At 48.1% G+C, this 18,250-nt stretch overlaps 1 protein-coding gene across 1 annotated transcript; it reads right to left on the reverse strand.

The window, feature by feature from the left end:
• Nucleotides 1-14,676: 14,676 nt before the first annotated feature.
• Nucleotides 14,677-17,039, reverse strand: nat16 (N-acetyltransferase 16). The gene is made up of 4 exons (XM_068755972.1): nucleotides 16,824-17,039; nucleotides 15,641-15,865; nucleotides 15,181-15,512; nucleotides 14,677-14,905 (listed from the first exon to the last, which is right to left on the reverse strand). The coding sequence occupies exons 1-4, from the start codon at nucleotides 17,037-17,039 to the stop codon at nucleotides 14,677-14,679; spliced, it is 1,002 nt and encodes a 333-aa protein (XP_068612073.1).
• Nucleotides 17,040-18,250: the final 1,211 nt, after the last annotated feature.

The following is an 18,250-nucleotide window of genomic DNA, read 5'->3' on the forward strand; positions in this document are numbered from 1 at the left end:
GGGACATTTGGTTTGCAGCGGAGGACAACAACAACAGTAAGACAATCACAATGCACAGGACGACACGGAACATGTAAAGAACAACCTGGAAAAGATCAATGTGTCCTCTAATGGATAAAGTGCTGCTTAGCAGAGCAGACAGGTGAAGGTCAGTGCAGGTTGAGGACATTTACTGCACTTGGGACAAATACATTTAAATCTATCTCTTTATCCCGGGGAGTTTGTATCTCTGCCCAGAGCGTAGAAGAACAAACTCCTCCAAGAGAGGGTGATCAGAGCTGGGACAGGATGGACCGTCCTGATCAGAGCTGGGACAGGATGGACCGTCCTGATCAGAGCTGGGACAGGATGGACCGTCCTGATCAGAGCTGGGACAGGATGGACCGTCCTGATCAGAGCTGGGACAGGATGGACCGTCCTGATCAGAGCTGGGACAGGATGGACCGTCCTGATCAGAGCTGGGACAGGATGGACCGTCCTGATCAGAGCTGGACAGGATGCAGGGAGAAGTCGTGTCAGTTACCGGTGATAAGTAGCTGGTTCTGAACAAAAGATGAAAGTATTATAACGCATATTTAGTTAATTAAATCTTCACACAGCGGTGCATATTTCACCACTTTCATTTTTTTGGAGCAGCTTGGAGTACTCGCTGTACTTCCTCTACCGGAGACGCACCGCGTAGAACGTCACTACGTACAGCTGATCCTGCCTTTGCTCCGCCCAAAGGAACCGAGACCCTCCTTTTCAGGCGGACTTTCTGATCCTCTCCAGAGTCCGGATGCGCGTTCACACTGGCCCAAACGGAGCAGATTATCCGAGGAAAGGAACTCTGGTCAGTTTAAAAGGGAGCAAACGGCGTAGTGGGAACGCACCCTTAAACTCAACGGACTAAACGGAACCGTTCCGTGAGGGGTGCGCTTTTCTTTCTCAGTGGTTCTGTCCGGTGGGGCGTGTCCACACGGTTCTGCTAGAGTGGCGGGTCTCTGTCCCGAGTCCTGAGATGCTGCTTCTGTTCCAGCACCAGGGTTCACTTTTTGGAGCCCTTGTTGGAATGAATATTTTATAAACGGGGGGGGGTCCATGTTGCATCCTACCCTCTACATGACGGCGTCAGCGTGACCAGACATAATCAATTATAAACCTCTAAATGTTTGGATGAATTATTTAAGTCTTCAAGTCAAGAACTTCATGAGAGAAAGTTTCCTCCAAATATATTTCAACATCTCTTTTAAAGGAGAAAAATAATCAGGAAATCACAGACTTGTCTTTACGAAACATGTTCATGTTCCCCTTTCTGGAGGTCCAAGGCATCACAAGTCGAGCCAAGATAAAGCAATAACTCCAAACCACGCACAGAGAAGAGGATCTGCTTCAATGACTGCAGGGAAAATAAACGTAGAATAGGTAGACGCTGCAGGTCTCACTAAATGGAAGGCAAATACTCAAAGACTAGTAGAAGACGCTGAATATACTGAGTTATCTCTCAGCTTAATAAAGCCACACCCCTCATTGGGACAGAGCCACTTCAACCGGGACTGTCTTTGTCCTGTGGTTTTGCTGCTTGTACTGCTGGGACGGATCGGATGATAGGGATCCCTGGCAGAGTGATGGCAGAGTGATGTCAGAGTGATGTCAGAGTGATGTCAGAGTGATGTCAGAGCCCAGCATGCCGTCGTTCAGGAGACGCCATCTTATCTATTATTGCAAAGACAACTAAAGTGCTGCTTTACCCACTAAAGTGAAGGCTTGTACAGTAATTCAGAAAAAATACATTGATACAAAATCTAAAAGGTTTGCTGCACAATGTCTTAGCATTTTATTTACTTGTATACAAAGTATACAATCACCACATTGTTCACACAAAGTGAACTGACTGATCACAGACACGTTGTGTACTTTGTCAGTTCATTGTTGAAACATGACATTTGGCACTTCCTCAGGTACCCGAGGTATTTTTAAATCTGGTGTATCATTTACGTGGTATATTTAAAGTCTGGTGTACAATTGAATTGGCATATTTCAGTGTACACTGGAGGTGCATCCGAGTGTGTGTGTGTATGTGTGTGTCACTGGTGTGATGAGCCAGAACTAAAGGCTGGCTTAGACTAAAATTAAAATAATTGATAGAACCCTAACTTGGGAGTAGGGATTACACAAAAATCACAGACACTTTAGCGGTTAGCGTGGACACGAAACATTTCTCTGTGAAACTCTTGGAAACAGAAATTCAAAGGATTTTAAAGAGAAAAATTCAGGTTGTTTTCATAATCAGGTTGTCAAGTCTATCGGGTCATTCTAGTCTCCTCTCTGGTGCACAAGCTCTGGAGTTTACATGTATGCATACACAAGCATATACATACATGATCAATGCTGGCTCAGACAGTGTTCTTGATTGTAAAGAATATAACTGCACAGAGGACACTTCAATGTTAATTAGCTGGTGAGGAATGAATAGCATTTTACAGGGTAGACATGGTCTATGGACACATAGACCATAGCGCCCCCTCTGTGGGGATGGTTGCTGCTGTTTAGACAGCAAAGACCAAGGTGCAGACATACCTGCCTTTACATGACACTCCATGTCAGAGCTAGAAGACGCCTATGAATGGTTGAGGGACAAACAATTTCATATTGTGCCTCAGTCTTTTCTAACGCAATTTAATATGGATTTGACATCTCCTTCTTGAACTGCCACCGTAGGGAGGGTGGGGGGGAGTTTTAGCGCCCAAATGATCCCAGGATCTATGTTGCCAGAAGCTTTATGATCCTGGTAGAGTCTCCCATGTAAAACAGATTAAATATTAAAAGTTAAAAATCCCCTAGAAAGCAAAAATCATCATGGACTGTGACATCACCTGGTATGGCACAGCTGGGGCCCCACCCTGGAGCCAGGCCAGGGGTCGGAGTTCATATGTGAATGCCTGGTGGCCGGGCCTCAGCCAGAAAGGATGACATCGGCCCGAATAGCGGTGGACTCACCACACACCGAGGGAACCGTAGGGGATGGCTACAATGTGGATTGGGTAGCAGTCAATGGTAGGGGGCTCAACGACCTGATTCCTGGACATAGAGACTAGGTATTGCTTGCTTATAGCCCCACACTGCCATGTGTTGGAGTTTACCCCAGTGAACGAAAGGGTCGCTTCTCTGTGCCTTTGTGCATGGCACATGTGTCTTACCATTGTTTCAGTTTAGGAGCCGAACAGCAGTGCAGAGTACCCGGGTTTCTTGGAGTCTTTGGGAGAGGTACTGGATAATGCTCTGACTGGGGACTCCATTGTTCTTCTGGGTGACTTCAATGCTCACGTGGGCAATGACAGTGAGATCTGGAGAGGGGTAATTCCCCGATCGGAACTCGAGTGGTGTTCTGTTGTTCGACTTCTGTGCTAGTCACAGTTTGTCAGTAACAAACGCCTTTTTCTAGCACAGGGTAAAGGAAGGAATATGCCAAAGCCGCAGGCAAAAGGAATTTCGATGCCGAAAGCTAGTAGCAGTACGGCTAGCTATGCTAACGCTAGCTCGGACGAGTACAAAGCAGAGGCTACCGGAGCTCGCGACGATAAAGCGGACATTATCAAAGCAATAATGGGGGTGAAGGCTGAGCTCAAGTCCGAGCTCGGAACAGGTCTTCAGGAAATTAATAGCAAGCTTGACAACCTGACCGCGGGGGTGCAGCGCCTGTCCGGGCGAGTGGAAGCAGCTGAGACCCGAGAAGCCGACCTGGAGAGCAACGCCCTGGATGTCGTTGACATGCTTTCGGAGCTTCAGCGGCAGCAAAAATGTTTACAGCGCAAGGTGGTGGACCTCGAGAGCCGCTCTCGGAGAAACAATATCCGCATCTTCGGGGTGGCAGAAGGCGAGGAGGGGAGCTCGGTGCCACAGTTCATTGAGGGGCTTTTGAGAGAGGAGTTGCCATTGCCTCAGGAGCTGGACCTCGGCATAAAGCGCGCCCACCGGAGCCTGGCTCCAAAACCGAGTCCCGAAGCTATGCCAAGAGCTATCATCATTAACTTCCAAGAGTTCAGGACGAAGGAGCTGGTTCTCAAAGAAGCGTGGAAGAAGGGCAAAATTCAGCTGAAAGACAGAATTATTTATTTTGATCACGACTACGCTGCTGAGGTGGTTAAACGACGTAAGAAGTACAACACGATAAAGAGAGCCCTGAAAGAAAATCGGATCCGGTTCCAAACACCACTGACGAGCATCAGGATCCACTGGGACTCAGGAGCCCGCACCTACTCCAACCCGAGGGAAGCCTGGAGCGAGCTGAGGAGGCGAGGCATTCAGGTGGACGACCAGGAGCCAGCAGAAGGTGAAAGGGACCCGGTGGAACGGGTCCGTGAGAAGCTGGGGTCATGGAAAAAGGCTGCTGGCCGCAGTGAGCAAACGGGTCGGTGACTCAAAGCGTGAAGGAAAGGCTCCGGGGGTTCCGGAGGGAACCAGCAAACACTTCATGAAATACCGTTCCCTAGCCCTTGTTCTCGGATTATTGGATGACTGGGGGAGCCTGCTTTGTGCTTGGTTGATAGATCTGTTGGACTAAGAAGGATGGGTAAGTTGAGTATTTACTCCTTTACCCTACTTGTCTGTGGGCCCTCTCTCTATGAGAGACCTAACCCACGGCCCACCAGCAGGGCCACACCCAGTGGAGAGGCGTTACCTGTTCGTGTCGGTGCTAACGAATGAAGGAATGATGGACACAGGAATATTTAACAAGCTTGTTTATCAGGTCCGCTGTTTGAAGCGCGCTGCAGCTTCCGTACAACAATGCGCATGCGCCCAGGCAGAGCATGTGATTGGCAGAACACAGAACATCACAGCATTACGTCAGGTCCTGTAACATCTCCCTTTCCCAAGAAAGCCCAACAATATAAAATGTACTATAACTACTATGAACATGAACATAATAACAAACAATGATCACAATGTGGCCCTTAAGTTCAGAGTGATCACCAGTTCAGTCTTTTCGGTGGCTTTGAAAGGCGTCCTGCCCTGGTGCGCCTCAGACCCTCCCCCAAACCCGTGCCAGAGCAGGCGGTGGGTGTGGTAGCAGCTGGAGGCCCCGTTGAGGGTCTATCCGGGCTTGACCCGGTCACAGTAGGTGAGCCAACCATCTCACCCTTCCCGGGACTGACAGCAGGCACAAACTCGCAGTCCCCATACCGCGGAACAGCCCCCAACTCTGCAACTCTAAGGTCCACCCTGTTGCGTCGATAAACAGAGCCATCAATGTCCACGAGGTAAGACCTGGGGGCGACTTTGCTGAGACATGTTCCAGCTCTCCAGATACGCGAGGCGTCACCCGGAAGAGGCTTCATCCTGACCTAGCTCGGGCAAGACCCGCGCTGACCGGTCATAGCAGGATTTGGAGAGCTGCCTTCTGTGCTGTAACTTCTCCGTAAACCCTGTCACCACTGCCGGCTCAAGGAGTTTGCCAGTCACAGGAATGGAAGTTTTAAGGCGACGAGACATCAGGCGCTGTGCAGGGCTGCTATCCATATTCTCTGTTGGAGTATTACGCCAGTGCAACACCACCTTCCAGGGATCATTTCCATCCCGAGCAGTCTTGGGAAGCAGGTTCTTTGCAATCTTGACGGCTGATTCTGCCTTTCCATTTGCTTTGGGGTGCCGTGGAGAAGACGTCACGTGCTCAAACTCCCACTCTGAGGCAAAACGGGCAAATGCAGAGGTAAACTGAGGGCCATTGTCTGTGATGACCCTGTCTGGCTGTCCATGCCTCACAAACTGAGCTTTGCAGCGTTTAATTACTGTCCCTGCAGACAGCTCAGGAAGGAGCTCAATCTCCCAAAAGTCAGAATAGTGATCGGCAATGAGCAGATAATCCATGCGCCCATGACTGAAGAGGTCCATGCTAACTATCTTCCATGGCCTTGTAGGGAGCGGATGGGACAGCATTGTCTCTTTTCGTTGGCTGTGTGCACACTCATTGCATGTTGTACATGTGCTGACAAAGTCCTTGATTTCTGCATGCATGTTGGGCCAGTAGAGCGTTTCAGAAGCTTGCCAATAACACGCCTCTCCCCCTATATGACTAGAGTGTATACGTGCTAGCATCTCTGGGCGCAGTGCTTTGGGAATAATGACTCTCTGACCCCGGAACACAATCTCGTTTTGAACGCTGACTTCATCCCGATAGGGCCAGTATCCCCTGATAATGACAGGCACCTGCTCTTTGTGTGAGGGTCATGTGGCTGCACTGGCTGATTGGCCTACGACTCACACCTGTTTGCTGCCTCTCATCCCAGACACACCTGAGGCTGATTACGACCGGCCTTCATAAGCCCTGCTCCGCCCGCTGTTCCCAGTCGGACTATTTTTCATGGATCGCGTCCCTGCGTACAGAACGTCTTTCTGCCGCTCCTCATCCGTGGGATCTGCCTTTGTTAGAGTTTGTATTTTGAGCTTGCTTATTTGCTTTGTTCTTTTGGCTGTGTCTTTTTGTTTAACAAGATATTTTCGTTGGGCTCCAGCCACCCCGTAACCCGTGCGCAGCTCCGGGATAGTGACTCGGCTGATGAACATTCCAGTAAAGCTTATAGTCACGTTTGTACTGTCTCCGTCCTCTGTTTCATGGGGTCCTCTCGCACCAGTCCGTAACACTTTGAGATCCGGCCAGCCTACCATTACGATGGATCTCAGTCTCTGCAAACCCTCATCTCTTTCCGTGGCCTGCTTTATTTGCTCCAGGCGCTGGCCCGTTACGTTGAGGTAATCTGCTTGGTTCACATGCTGCAGGTCCTCCTGGAACCCCTCCAGAAAGCAGATCGCCTGCTGCTGGTAAAAAGTTCCTTTGCCTGTGCAGCCTGTTGTTGCCCTGCTGAGGGTGTCACTAATGAACATTTCTTGACCAGGTTTGTATACGACACAGAGACTGTAATTTTGGAGAGTCATTAGCATACCCTGAAGTCTTTTTGGAGCGCTGAGGAGAGGTTTGCTGAATATTGAAATCAGGGGCTTGTGGTCAGTTTCTGCTGTAATGGCACTGCGGCCGTACAAATAATAGTGGAATCTCTGACATGCAAAGACAATGCTGAGGCATTCTTTTTCAATCTGTGCATAATTTTGTTCAGTAGTCGTAAGCGCGCGTGAAGCAAATGCAATAGGCTGTCCCTCCTGCATGAGACAACAGCCAAGCCCGCTCTGACTAACATCGCTCTGGATAGTTACAGGCTTACTAACGTCATAGTAACGAAGCACTGGCATAGTTGTGGCCAGCGACTTAAGCTCTCGAATTGCCGCATCATGTTTGGGCAGCCAATGCCAGGGAGTGTCTTTGTCTAACAACCGTCGCAGCGGCCCACAGACACTGGAAAGGTGGGGCATGAATTTGGACAGATCATTTGCAAACCCCACGAGTTGCTGCACTCCTTTTGCATCTGTAGAATTGGGCATGTCGACTATTGCCCTCACCTTTTCTGGATCAGGTTTGAGCCCTGTAGCTGAGAGAACATGGCCATGGAATTGAACTTCAGACATTTTGAATTGTAGCTTTTTTAGCCCTAGCCTCAGCTTAACTTTCCTGCAACGATCTAGCAGCGCAAGAAGTTTGGCGTCATGGTCAGCCTCTGCTTCCCCATCAGTTTCACCGCAGCCCACCCCCAGAATGTCATCCGCAATGGGCTCGATGCCGGCTCGACCCGCCAGTAGCTCGTGCTGTTTTCTTTGATACACCTCAGGTGCAACAGACACACCAAAGGGGAGTTTCAGCCAGCGCTTCCTTCCCCAAGGGGTCCAAAAAGTAGTCATGAAGCTGCTTTCTGTATCTAATTTGCATTGCAAAAAGGCATCTCTGGCATCAACCAATGTGAAAACCCTTGCTTTAGGCAGCTTGTATAGCACATCCTCTAGAGTCGGCATTATATAGTGGGAACGCCGCAGGGCCTTGTTCAGGAATTTAGGATCAAGACATATTCTCAGTTTGTTAGGTTGGCTCACGATGACCATGTTACTGATCCAGTCTGTTGGACCTGAAATGGGTGCCATGTGCCCCTCAGCCTCATACTTGTCAAGCTGGGCCTTAACTGCGGATTTCAGAGCAATGGGGACATTGCGGGGCGCACATTGCACCGGCTTTATGTCAGGATCTAGGTCAAAATGTACTTCCCCAGGCACTGCCTCCACTGGTGAATGAAGTACATCGCTGTACTTCCTAATCACACAGTCTTTTGTCAAATGCTGCGGTGGCAGCACAGCGTCCATACTAAGCGCATCATCTGGTATCATAACAGGTATGAAGCCCAGACGTTCACAGGTGTCACCGGACAAGAGAGGCAGCTGCCCTTTCATAACAACTTCAAATGTGAGCTTGTGCTTCTCTCCTCGAACCGTGCATTCTGTATCAAATATTCCAAGCAATTCAATAATCTCTCCTGAGTACAGTCTGAGGCTGGCATTTGCCTTGGGTGCGAGCCTCTTCTGATCTTTGAGCGTCATTATGTTACAGGTGGCTCCAGAGTCTAACTGGCACCTCTGTGATTTGTTGTTAAGCTTTAATATGACAAACCACTTCTTTCCTCTTGTCTGCCCCACTGCACTGACTCAATCATGTACAGATTCGACTCATCGCTGCTCTGCCCCGACTCCTCATCCATGCAGAGCACTTTACCTGTGGTGCTGCCGCGTTTGCTTTTCATACAGACTTTTGCAAAATGGTTATTAGTCCCACACATTTTGCATTTCTTCCCAAAAGCAGGACAGTAGTCCCTGCCTCTCGTGTGGGCGTTTCCACAATACCTGCAGTTGTGTTCTGCTGCTCTGTTTGAATCATTCTGTCTTGCTTTGAACTGTTTGGCTGGTTGTTTGGAAGCAGCGTGAACGGTTTCCGTGAGCATTGAGTGTGTCCCGGCTGCTTCCATCACTCGAATCCTAATGTCTGTCTGCTCTGCGGCACGACACATCTCAATGGCGGTGACTAGGTTGAGGTCTTTTTCTCTTAAAAGTCTGCGCCTGGTGCTCTCATGTCCAATGCCCAGCACTATTTTGTCACGTATCATTTCGTCTTTTAAAGCACCGTGCTCACACGTTGATGCTTTCTCCCTCAGCCTGGTCACAAAGGCATCTATTGACTCGCTCTCCTCTTGTTTGCAACATCCAAACAAGTATCTTTCGTAGATGATGTTTCTTGCCGGCTTGAAGTACCTCTCCAGGGCGTCCAGTATTGCTGCGGGATCCTCCCTCTGCTCCGCCGAGAGGTTGAGGTTGTGCCGGTACACATGCCTGCATTCACTGCCCAGAACGCTACGGAGCGTTGCAGCTTGAATCCTCTCATCTTTCTCCGCTATTCCGGTCACAAGAATATAATCCTCAAATTCGGCATGAAAAATATCCCAATTGGCGCTCCAGTCACCCGCAAAGCTCATCGGAGACGGCGGAGGTATGGCGGACGCCATTGCTACTGTGGTCACGCCGTCGGGCGATCCGTCTGCTTCGGATATGAATATCGCCAGCCGTCCGTATAGCAACACAAACTATCGTGGACCACTGATAGATCCCACTTCTGACACCATGTTCGTGTCGGTGCTAACGAATGAAGGAATGATGGACACAGGAATATTTAACAAGCTTGTTTATCAGGTCCGCTGTTTGAAGCGCGCTGCAGCTTCCGTACAACAATGCGCATGCGCCCAGGCAGAGCATGTGATTGGCAGAACACAGAACATCACAGCATTACGTCAGGTCCTGTAACAGAAGGGTCAACAGAGCTGGGGCTTTGTGTTAGCCTAGCTACGGTATCAAAGAGAAACCTTGGATTAGATTTGTTCTCTTCTATTAGATGAGTAATATGCTGCTCTAGCTTTGTGTTAGCCTAGCTACGGTGTCAGAGAGAAACCTTGGATTAGATTTGTTCTCTTCTATTAGAGATGAGTAATATGCTGCTCTAGCTTTGTGTTAGCCTAGCTACGGTGTCAGAGAGAAACCTTGGATTAGATTTGTTCTCTTCTATTAGAGATGAGTAATATGCTGCTCTAGCTTTGTGTTAGCCTAGCTACGGTGTCAGAGAGAAACCTTGGATTAGATTTGTTCTCTTCTTTTAGAGATGAGTAATATGCTGCTCTAGCTTTGTGTTAGCCTAGCTACGGTGTTAGAGAGAAACCTTGGATTAGATTTGTTCTCTTCTATTAGAGATGAGTAATATGCTGCTCTAGCTTTGTGTTAGCCTAGCTACGGTGTCAGAGAGAAACCTTGGATTAGATTTGTTCTCTTCTATTAGAGATGAGTAATATGCTGCTCTAGCTTTGTGTTAGCCTAGCTACGGTGTCAGAGAGAAACCTTGGATTAGATTTGTTATCTTCTATTAGAGATGAGTAATATGCTCCTCTTGCCTTGCGGAGCGTCTTCCTGTACATTTTCAGGCTGTTTTTCCAGATTAAACAAGACTCCTCCAATTTAGTTGAGCTCCACCTTCTCTCCAGTCTTCTGACTGTTTGCTTTAACAATCTAATCTCAGAATTGAACCACGGAGCTTTCCTTTTTGGTTTTAGTTTTTTAATTCTTAAGGGGGCGATGGAGTCAAGCGTCGTGCGCATCAAGTCCCCGGCACCACCTAAAGATGATCTATGTGGGAGGGGCTAAAGTTACCACACGACTCCTCAGTAATGTTAAGGCTTGATAAAGAGTTTAATGCTGACGGGATCACTTCTTTGAATTTAGCAATAGCACCATCAGACAGACATCTAGTCAAGGCTGTTCTGTTTGATGGAACGTAGTCCAATAATACAAACGTAAAAGTGATGAACTTGTGGTCTGATAAAAAAGGGTTCAGTGGAAATACAATTAATTGATCAATATCAATACCATACGTGAGAACCAGATCCAAGGTATGGTTAAAGCTGTGGGCGGGTTCTTTCTCTCTCTGGGAGGAGCCAATTGAGTCCAGTAATGAGAGGAAGGCAGTAGCAAGGCAGTCGTCACTGAATCTACATGAATGTTAAAATCTCCCACAACAAGTATCTGTTCTGCTTTCAGAACTAAGCTTGTTAAACATTCAGAACATTCTGACATGAAATCAGAGTCTGGGCCTGGAGGGCGGTAAACTAGAACAATCAGGACTGGCTGGCTTGATTTCCATGTTGGGAGAGACAGACTAAGAATAAGACTCTCAAAGGAGGTATAGTTTAATTTAGGTTTAGGGTTAATCTGGAGCTCAGAGTTATAGATGGCTCCAACTCCACCTCCTCGGCCGGCGTCTCCAGAAATGTGAGCGTTAACATAACTGGGAGGCGTGGCTTCATTTAAACTGAAATAATCTCCAGGACCAGCCAGGTTTCAGTCAAACAGAAAATATCTACATGCTGATCTGAGATCAGATCATTTATTAAAAATGCCTTTGATGCCAGAGAGCGAATATTCAAAAGTCCACATTTAATGGTTTTACTATTATTAATTTCTGTGGCGGCAGTTTTTATTTTTATAAGGTTTCCAGGAGTAACACGTCTCCTGTACAATTTAACAACCTTAGGGGGTCGGGGAACAGACACCATCTCTATGGGGTTCTGGGTGGGGTTCTGGGTGGGTGACTGATCCAGAGGACGCTCAGAGATGGGTGTAGGACTACATCTCTGACTCCTGGTCCCGACTCTGGATTGTCAGGGTTTTGGTTGTCTAACAAACTCGGTCAGATTGCTAGAAATGAGAGCTGCGCCACCAAACGTAGGATGGACACCGTCTCTCCTAATAAGACCAGGTTTTCCCCAGAATGTCTGCCAGTTATTTACGAAGCGCACGTTGTTTTCCGGTTGTTGTGTCATCGGACCTCCTGTCGTGTGTCTTGGACCCTCGGGTGAAGAGAGGGGCAGAACTGTCACCTGATAACCACATGGTGGTGAGTTGGATCCGCTGGAGGAGTAGGGGGTCGGAAACACTCAGCAGGCCTAAATGTGTTTTATTGGTTTGTCAGGGAAGTCTAGCAGATCCCTCTGTCAATGCGGCCTTCAATACCCACCTCCTGAACTTCTCCATTGTCGAAACGGCTGGTCGAAGCTGTGGTCGCATGGTTTCTTGTGTCTTTCGCAGTGGCAACCCCCGAATCTAGTGGTGGAGTCTGTAAGTAAGGGATGGCCTCAAGCTCAAGAAGGAGTCTTATTGGTCTTGTTGACTTGTGGGACTCCGGAGGCAGCTGACAGGCACCTGCAAGCCAAGCGTTCTGTGGCCATGGAGGCAAAAACACGGGCCTGGGAGGAGTTTGGGAAGGCAATGGAGGACTATTGGTCAGCCTCAAAGGAATTCTGGCAAACTGTTCGGCGTCTCAGGAGTCGAAAGCTGTTCACAGTGGAGGCGGGGAGCTCTTGACCACAACTGGGGATATTGTCGGGCGGTGGACAGATTACTTTGAGTATATCCTCAATCCCGTTACCATGTCTTCTGTGAAAGAAGCACAGGTGGAGGTCTCAGAGGTGGACTCATTCATCACCCGGGCTGAAGTCACTGAGGTGGTTGTCAAGCTCCGTGGCGGCAGGTCACTGCAGGTGGACAAGATTCACCCTGAGTGTCTTGGTTGACAAGTCTCTGTAATGTCGCATGGCAGTCGGGACAGTGCCTCTAGACTGGCAGACCGGGGTGGTGGTTCCCCTTTTAAAGAAGGGGGACAGGAAGGTGTGCGCCAACTAAGTCTATTCCAGGGTGCTGGAGAGGAGGATTTGACCAATAGTGAAACCTCGGATTCAGGAGGAACAATGTGGTTTTCGTGCCTGGAAAACTGGACCAACTCTGCACCCTCCATCGGGGCCCTTTGCTGCCTGGTCCCTGTATAATCGAAGTCAGAGCTCGGTTCACATTGCCGTCAGTAAGCCAAACCTATTCCAGGCCAGGGGCCGGAGGAGATCTGGTTTGACATCCAGCGAGTCCTGACCGGGGACATGATGCCGACATCCAGCGAGTCCAGACCAGGGCTCGCTCAGCCAATGTTAGCCACGACATACAACTGATTACTGCTATGGGAAGTGTATTATATGACGTCCATATTCTAACTCTCTTTAAAGCCAACGGCAACCTGGCTGTACTTTGTTTGGTGGCATGTTAGCATTTAGCATGTTAGCAAGCTACAAAAGTCAGCCTACATTTCTGTAGTTAATAATTTCTGTTAAACTTTTAATGCAGCATTTGAGCAACAATATTAAATTATTAACATATATTTACAGTCAAACAAACAGAAAACACAAACTTGAGCGTAAGCGAGGAGGACTTGCTTTGCTGTTTCTGTGTCAGGTTGGTTAGCAGATCAACCCGGGGGGGTCCTGCTCCGAGTGAATCTGCTGTAACACAGCCTGTCTGTCGGGGTTTAATAAAGTGCCTTCAGAGTTGTGCAGATCACGTGACCCAGATCAGCTCTTCTACATACTGAGCTTTCTACGTACAAAGTGGACAGAGATTAAAGGGATGAAATGCTGTTCATGAATATCTGGGAAGAATACCATTCGGTTTACATCACTGCTGCTGGTGTGAGAAAGCTTCCCTAGCCCCACGGCGGTCTGAGGCGCTACTCTGCATCCTAGCCCCACGGCGGTCTGAGGCTCTACTCTGCATCCTAGCCCCATGGCGGTCTGAGGCTCTACTCTGCATCCTAGTCCCACGGCGGTCTGAGGCTCTACTCTGCATCCTAGTCCCATGGCGGTCTGAGGCTCTACTCTGCATCCTAGTCCCATGGCGGTCTGAGGCTCTACTCTGCATCCTAGTCCCATGGCGGTCTGAGGCGCTACTCTGCATCCTAGTCCCACGACGGTCTGAGGCTCTACTCTGCATCCTAGTCCCATGACGGTCTGAGGCTCTACTCTGCATCCTAGTCCCACGGCGGTCTGAGGCTCTACTCTGCATCCTAGTCCCACGGCGGTCTGAGGCTCTACTCTGCATCCTAGTCCCATGGCGGTCTGAGGCTCTACTCTGCATCCTAGTCCCACGGCGGTCTGAGGCTCTACTCTGCATCCTAGTCCCACGGCGGTCTGAGGCTCTACTCTGCATCCTAGCCCCACGGCGGTCTGAGGCTCTACTCTGCATCCTAGCCCCACGGCGGTCTGAGGCTCTACTCTGCATCCTAGTCCCACGGCGGTCTGAGGCTCTACTCTGCATCCTAGTCCCACGGCGGTCTGAGGCTCTACTCTGCATCCTAGTCCCACGGCGGTCTGAGGCTCTACTCTGCATCCTAGTCCCATGGCGGTCTGAGGCTCTACTCTGCATCCTAGTCCCACGGCGGTCTGAGGCTCTACTCTGCATCCTAGTCCCACGGCGGTCTGAGGCTCTACTCTGCATCCTAGTCCCACGGCGGTCTGAGGCTCTACTCTGCATCCTAGCCCTACGCCGGTCTGACTGTCACACAGCAGAGACGCTGACCAGTTGGGTTCGTCTGATTAGAAGAGACTGACCGTGAAATGTTCGGTTTGGTTTTAGGGAAGCTCTAAATAGTAATATGTCAGTAATATCCCCAAACTATGACCTACAAATGGTACAGAATTAAAATAGTGTTAACACACCTGGGACATTTACGAGGTGCTATTCACACAGACTGGTTGCAAACGATGACGTGATGTTACAGCTAACTGACTTAACACATCCTGACAGGTGTTTGCTTTATAGAAACATGGTTCCTGAACACAGAGGGTTGTGTCCATTCCTTGTGATCTGGATCCTTGTCCATCTTTGTGGCTCCGTCTTCTCCGTCTGTGACTACACCACGTCCGACTCCACCACGTACTGATCCGTGTACTCCTTCACCAGCTCCACCTTCAACGTGCTGAGACAGAATTCGGCCATGGGCTTCCAGAGCGGTGGATCGAGGAACATCTGGCACATCACATGACCCTTAAGAGCAGCGGTGTGGCGCTGCAGATGGCACAGATACTGCTGCCGGACCAGGTCCAGGTCTTTGCCGAACATGTCAATGTTCAGGTAGTACCTGGTCAAAAACAAGTTTAGCAGGTGATTAAGTAGAAAGGGATTACACTGCAGACTTTCAGAAGTGTTGTGCAATTACAAGTAGGCTGCTACCGGACCCTGAATCAGGCCAACATCTGCCTTAAATAATGCAGTACTGTTCCAGTTTCATTTGAAGGACATGAACTTCTCACAGCCTCTGCGTGCAGTAATGAAAACATTTAAACGTCTGCCAACCGCAGAGGTACAATGAAATACTGTTGTGTTACACTGCAGGAAATAAGAGCGAGCCGTTACCAGTCGTCTCCGATGGGCACCCTGAAAGGGAAGGTGCAAAGACTGGCCACAGTGGGACTGGACATATCATCCACCATCCAGTCAATGTCTTTCTTCAGAAGGATGGCCATATTACTCGGCACAGGTTTGAACGGCTGCCAGTCTTGAATAATGGTGGTGTTAGGGAGGACCCCATGCATCAGGTCAGTGGTCAGATAGAGCCGTTGGATTGCTGTAGGGTCCAGAAGCACTGGAGAAGGGTTGGAGGTGGAAGATTCACTGTTTCTACCAAGACCCACCTCAGAGAGACAGGACCTAAGGTCTTCAGCTCTGAAGCGCACCAGCAGAATACCCTGAAATAGGAAGGCAACCTGTGATCTGACAAACACCTAGAACAGCAAATACAGGGATTTCCTACAGATGCATTAGGCATCAAGCAATAGATGCAACGAGAACCTCCAGTCTGCATCTGTAACAGTACCTGCTTAGTTATCACACGATACTTCTGGAAATCTTTAGGTCCAAGTTGATCATCACGGGTCAAGCGGGTGACTTTGACCTCTGGGTACTTTGTTTTGACCAGCTCAGAGCAAAAGCGCAGCAGAACCCCTGCCACACCCTTTCCCCTCTCCTGAGGGGCAACACGGAGACCCTCCACCAACATGGTCTCCCCGTTGTCGATCACACACACCGACTCCAGAGCAATCTGTATCATTGAGCAAGAAAGAATGACAAAATGAGCTTGATGTGGTCGGTTTCAGAAGTGTTCAGCGTTGTTGCTGTGGTGCAGACATGTGAGAAGCAGGAACATCTCAGCAGAGCAAGGGTCACTTCCTTCTGAGGTGAAGATGGCCATTTTGGTGACCTCCAGCGAGAACTGGGGTCGTTTGGACCCAGGATGAAGCAGTGACAAAGTCTGTACCTTCCTAACTGCTTCTCACCCACTGACCGTCAACAACTAACCTTGAAGTATTTCAACATGTTAACCAACAACCTGAACACAAGACATAAACCAGCAACCCTTCCAAAAAGTGCTCAGGTCACAGGAGACAAGGGAAGACTTGAAGCTATTGGACAAACTATGGCCCGGGGGCCATATGCAGCTCATTAAGCTTTTTAATCCAGCCTGCCAAATTTGAAGAAATTATATTAATAAGAGGATGAAGAAAGGGAAGACATTTGGCCTGGATGACATACCTGTGGAGGTATGGAAGTGTCTAGGAGAGGAACCTGCAGTTTTTAATGGGCCAGTCAGCCATTCATCCATGCTTTTATTTTAGCTTATCCTGGGGGCAGGACCCAGCCACCACCTCCAGCCCATTGGGGGATACACTGGAGGGGACATTTCAGTTATATTTGCTTTGAAGGTGCTGGGATCTACAATCTACAGTTCTTACAGTTCTTTATCTTGGAGATACCTACTGGAGGTAGGTGATGATGGCTGGTACCCTACTGGAAAGGTTGGCCTGTGTCTCCAGAAGACGCTTAGAAGAATTTGAAAATGCGTGGAAATATCTGCTGGAGCTTAGCAGCAAAGTGATTGAGTATATATATATATAGTGTACTGTGTTCTGATCACCTCTTGCCTATTGTGTTTTGTATCTGTAATTAATTGTTTCATTTGTCAAATGGCCTTTGATCGTATAGTGAATGTTCAAACGTACCACTTTGCCCTGTTTGCGGGCCAGGATCACTGTGCGGTTGGCCTCCTGCATCCAGCTGTTGTATCTCGTGGGCAGGTAGTCGAGGCCTCCGTAAATGTCCTGGCTCATGGCCATGATGTCATCGAAGTCATCCTCGGTGGCCACAGTGAACTGAAGGCCTGCCTGGGACAGGGCCTCTGGAAGCTGGGGCGTAATCAGGCTGGTATCAATCTTCATCGTGATACACCTAATGAGATAAAAAGTGGAGGACAGATTATTGTTGATTGATAAAGACTTAAACAGTACTTTAGTCTATAGATCATACATGTTTTGGAATTTTTTCAAATGTGGTTTACTTTCTTCATAATTTAGACTAACAGGGTGGAAATTTAAGAGTAGGACACACTCTTGGGGGCAGGTCGTCCTATGATCGAGAGGTTGGCGGTTCGATTCCCGGCTCGGCACAAGTGTACACTGTCGTTGTGTCCTTGGGAAAGACACTTCACCCACATTGCCTGTGTGAATGTTGTGAGCGAGTGAATGTTGGTGGTGGTCAGGAGCCTGACAGCCTGGCTCCTGTCAGTCTGCCCCAGGGCAGCTGTGGCTACGGTAGTAGCTTCACCATCAAGTATGGAGTGAATGAATAATGCACAATGTGAAGGGTCTTTGGGTGCCTAGAAAAGCACTATATAAAATCAAGCATTATTATTATTATTATTATACAGTTTAACAACATAAAACTGGCAGAAAAAGGCAACAGATTGTTGATGCTCTCCTCACTTTGCTCTTTGTATTTCCCTCCAAAAGAGAGATTACACTTCCTGAATGTTAGTTCTATGAAATTTTAGTTTTCTTTTGTTCAGAAGGCCAAAAACCACAAACCAACAGGGTGGAACGCAATTTCAGGGACACTCAATAAATTCAATAAAAATAATAAATAACATTAATATATCCATTTATATATATTTATAATTAAAGAGCTTTTAACTTGAACTACACAATATTGAAGACATATTTGTACTTATTTATAATTATATTGCAAATATTTCTCATTGAAACTGTAAATTTGCTTTGGGGACATCATGAAATGGCATGTATGTGCCTAAAAAGGTCATTAAAATTACACTTTAAAAATGTATTACATGCATTATTTTGTGTTAATGTTATAAAGAAGACCTCAATCTGTAAGAAAAGCCTTTCATTATAAACGTGATTTATTTGAAGTAAGATATTAAGAGTTATTTCCTGGGGACGGAAAAGTCACCAATAGCGAGGAATGACCCGGTAAGCGCCAGTAACAATAATACAGTGAGTGGATTACTAGTCTGATATCAGTGACCACCTGCCAGTCTTCACAATTTACAACAATAGCTATAGAAATATCCAGAATGACAACAAACCACATTATAGAAGGGTTAAGACAGAAGAGTCTTTGGATAAACTGAGGA

The sequence above is a fragment of the Brachionichthys hirsutus genome, chromosome 23, assembly GCF_040956055.1.
Source record: "Brachionichthys hirsutus isolate HB-005 chromosome 23, CSIRO-AGI_Bhir_v1, whole genome shotgun sequence".
Classification (NCBI taxonomy): Eukaryota; Metazoa; Chordata; class Actinopteri; order Lophiiformes; family Brachionichthyidae; genus Brachionichthys; species Brachionichthys hirsutus.

Bases quoted from the DNA above. Each gene is read 5' to 3' on its own strand.
- nat16 (XM_068755972.1), bottom strand. From the start codon at position 17,039: ATGAAGATTGATACCAGCCTGATTACGCCCCAGCTTCCAGAGGCCCTG. The intron at 15,866-16,823 runs GTACGTTTGAAC...TCAATGATACAG, and splicing joins CCCGCAAACAGGGCAAAGTG to ATTGCTCTGGAGTCGGTGTG. The intron at 14,906-15,180 runs GTAACGGCTCGC...GTTTTTGACCAG, and splicing joins GTGCCCATCGGAGACGACTG to GTACTACCTGAACATTGACA.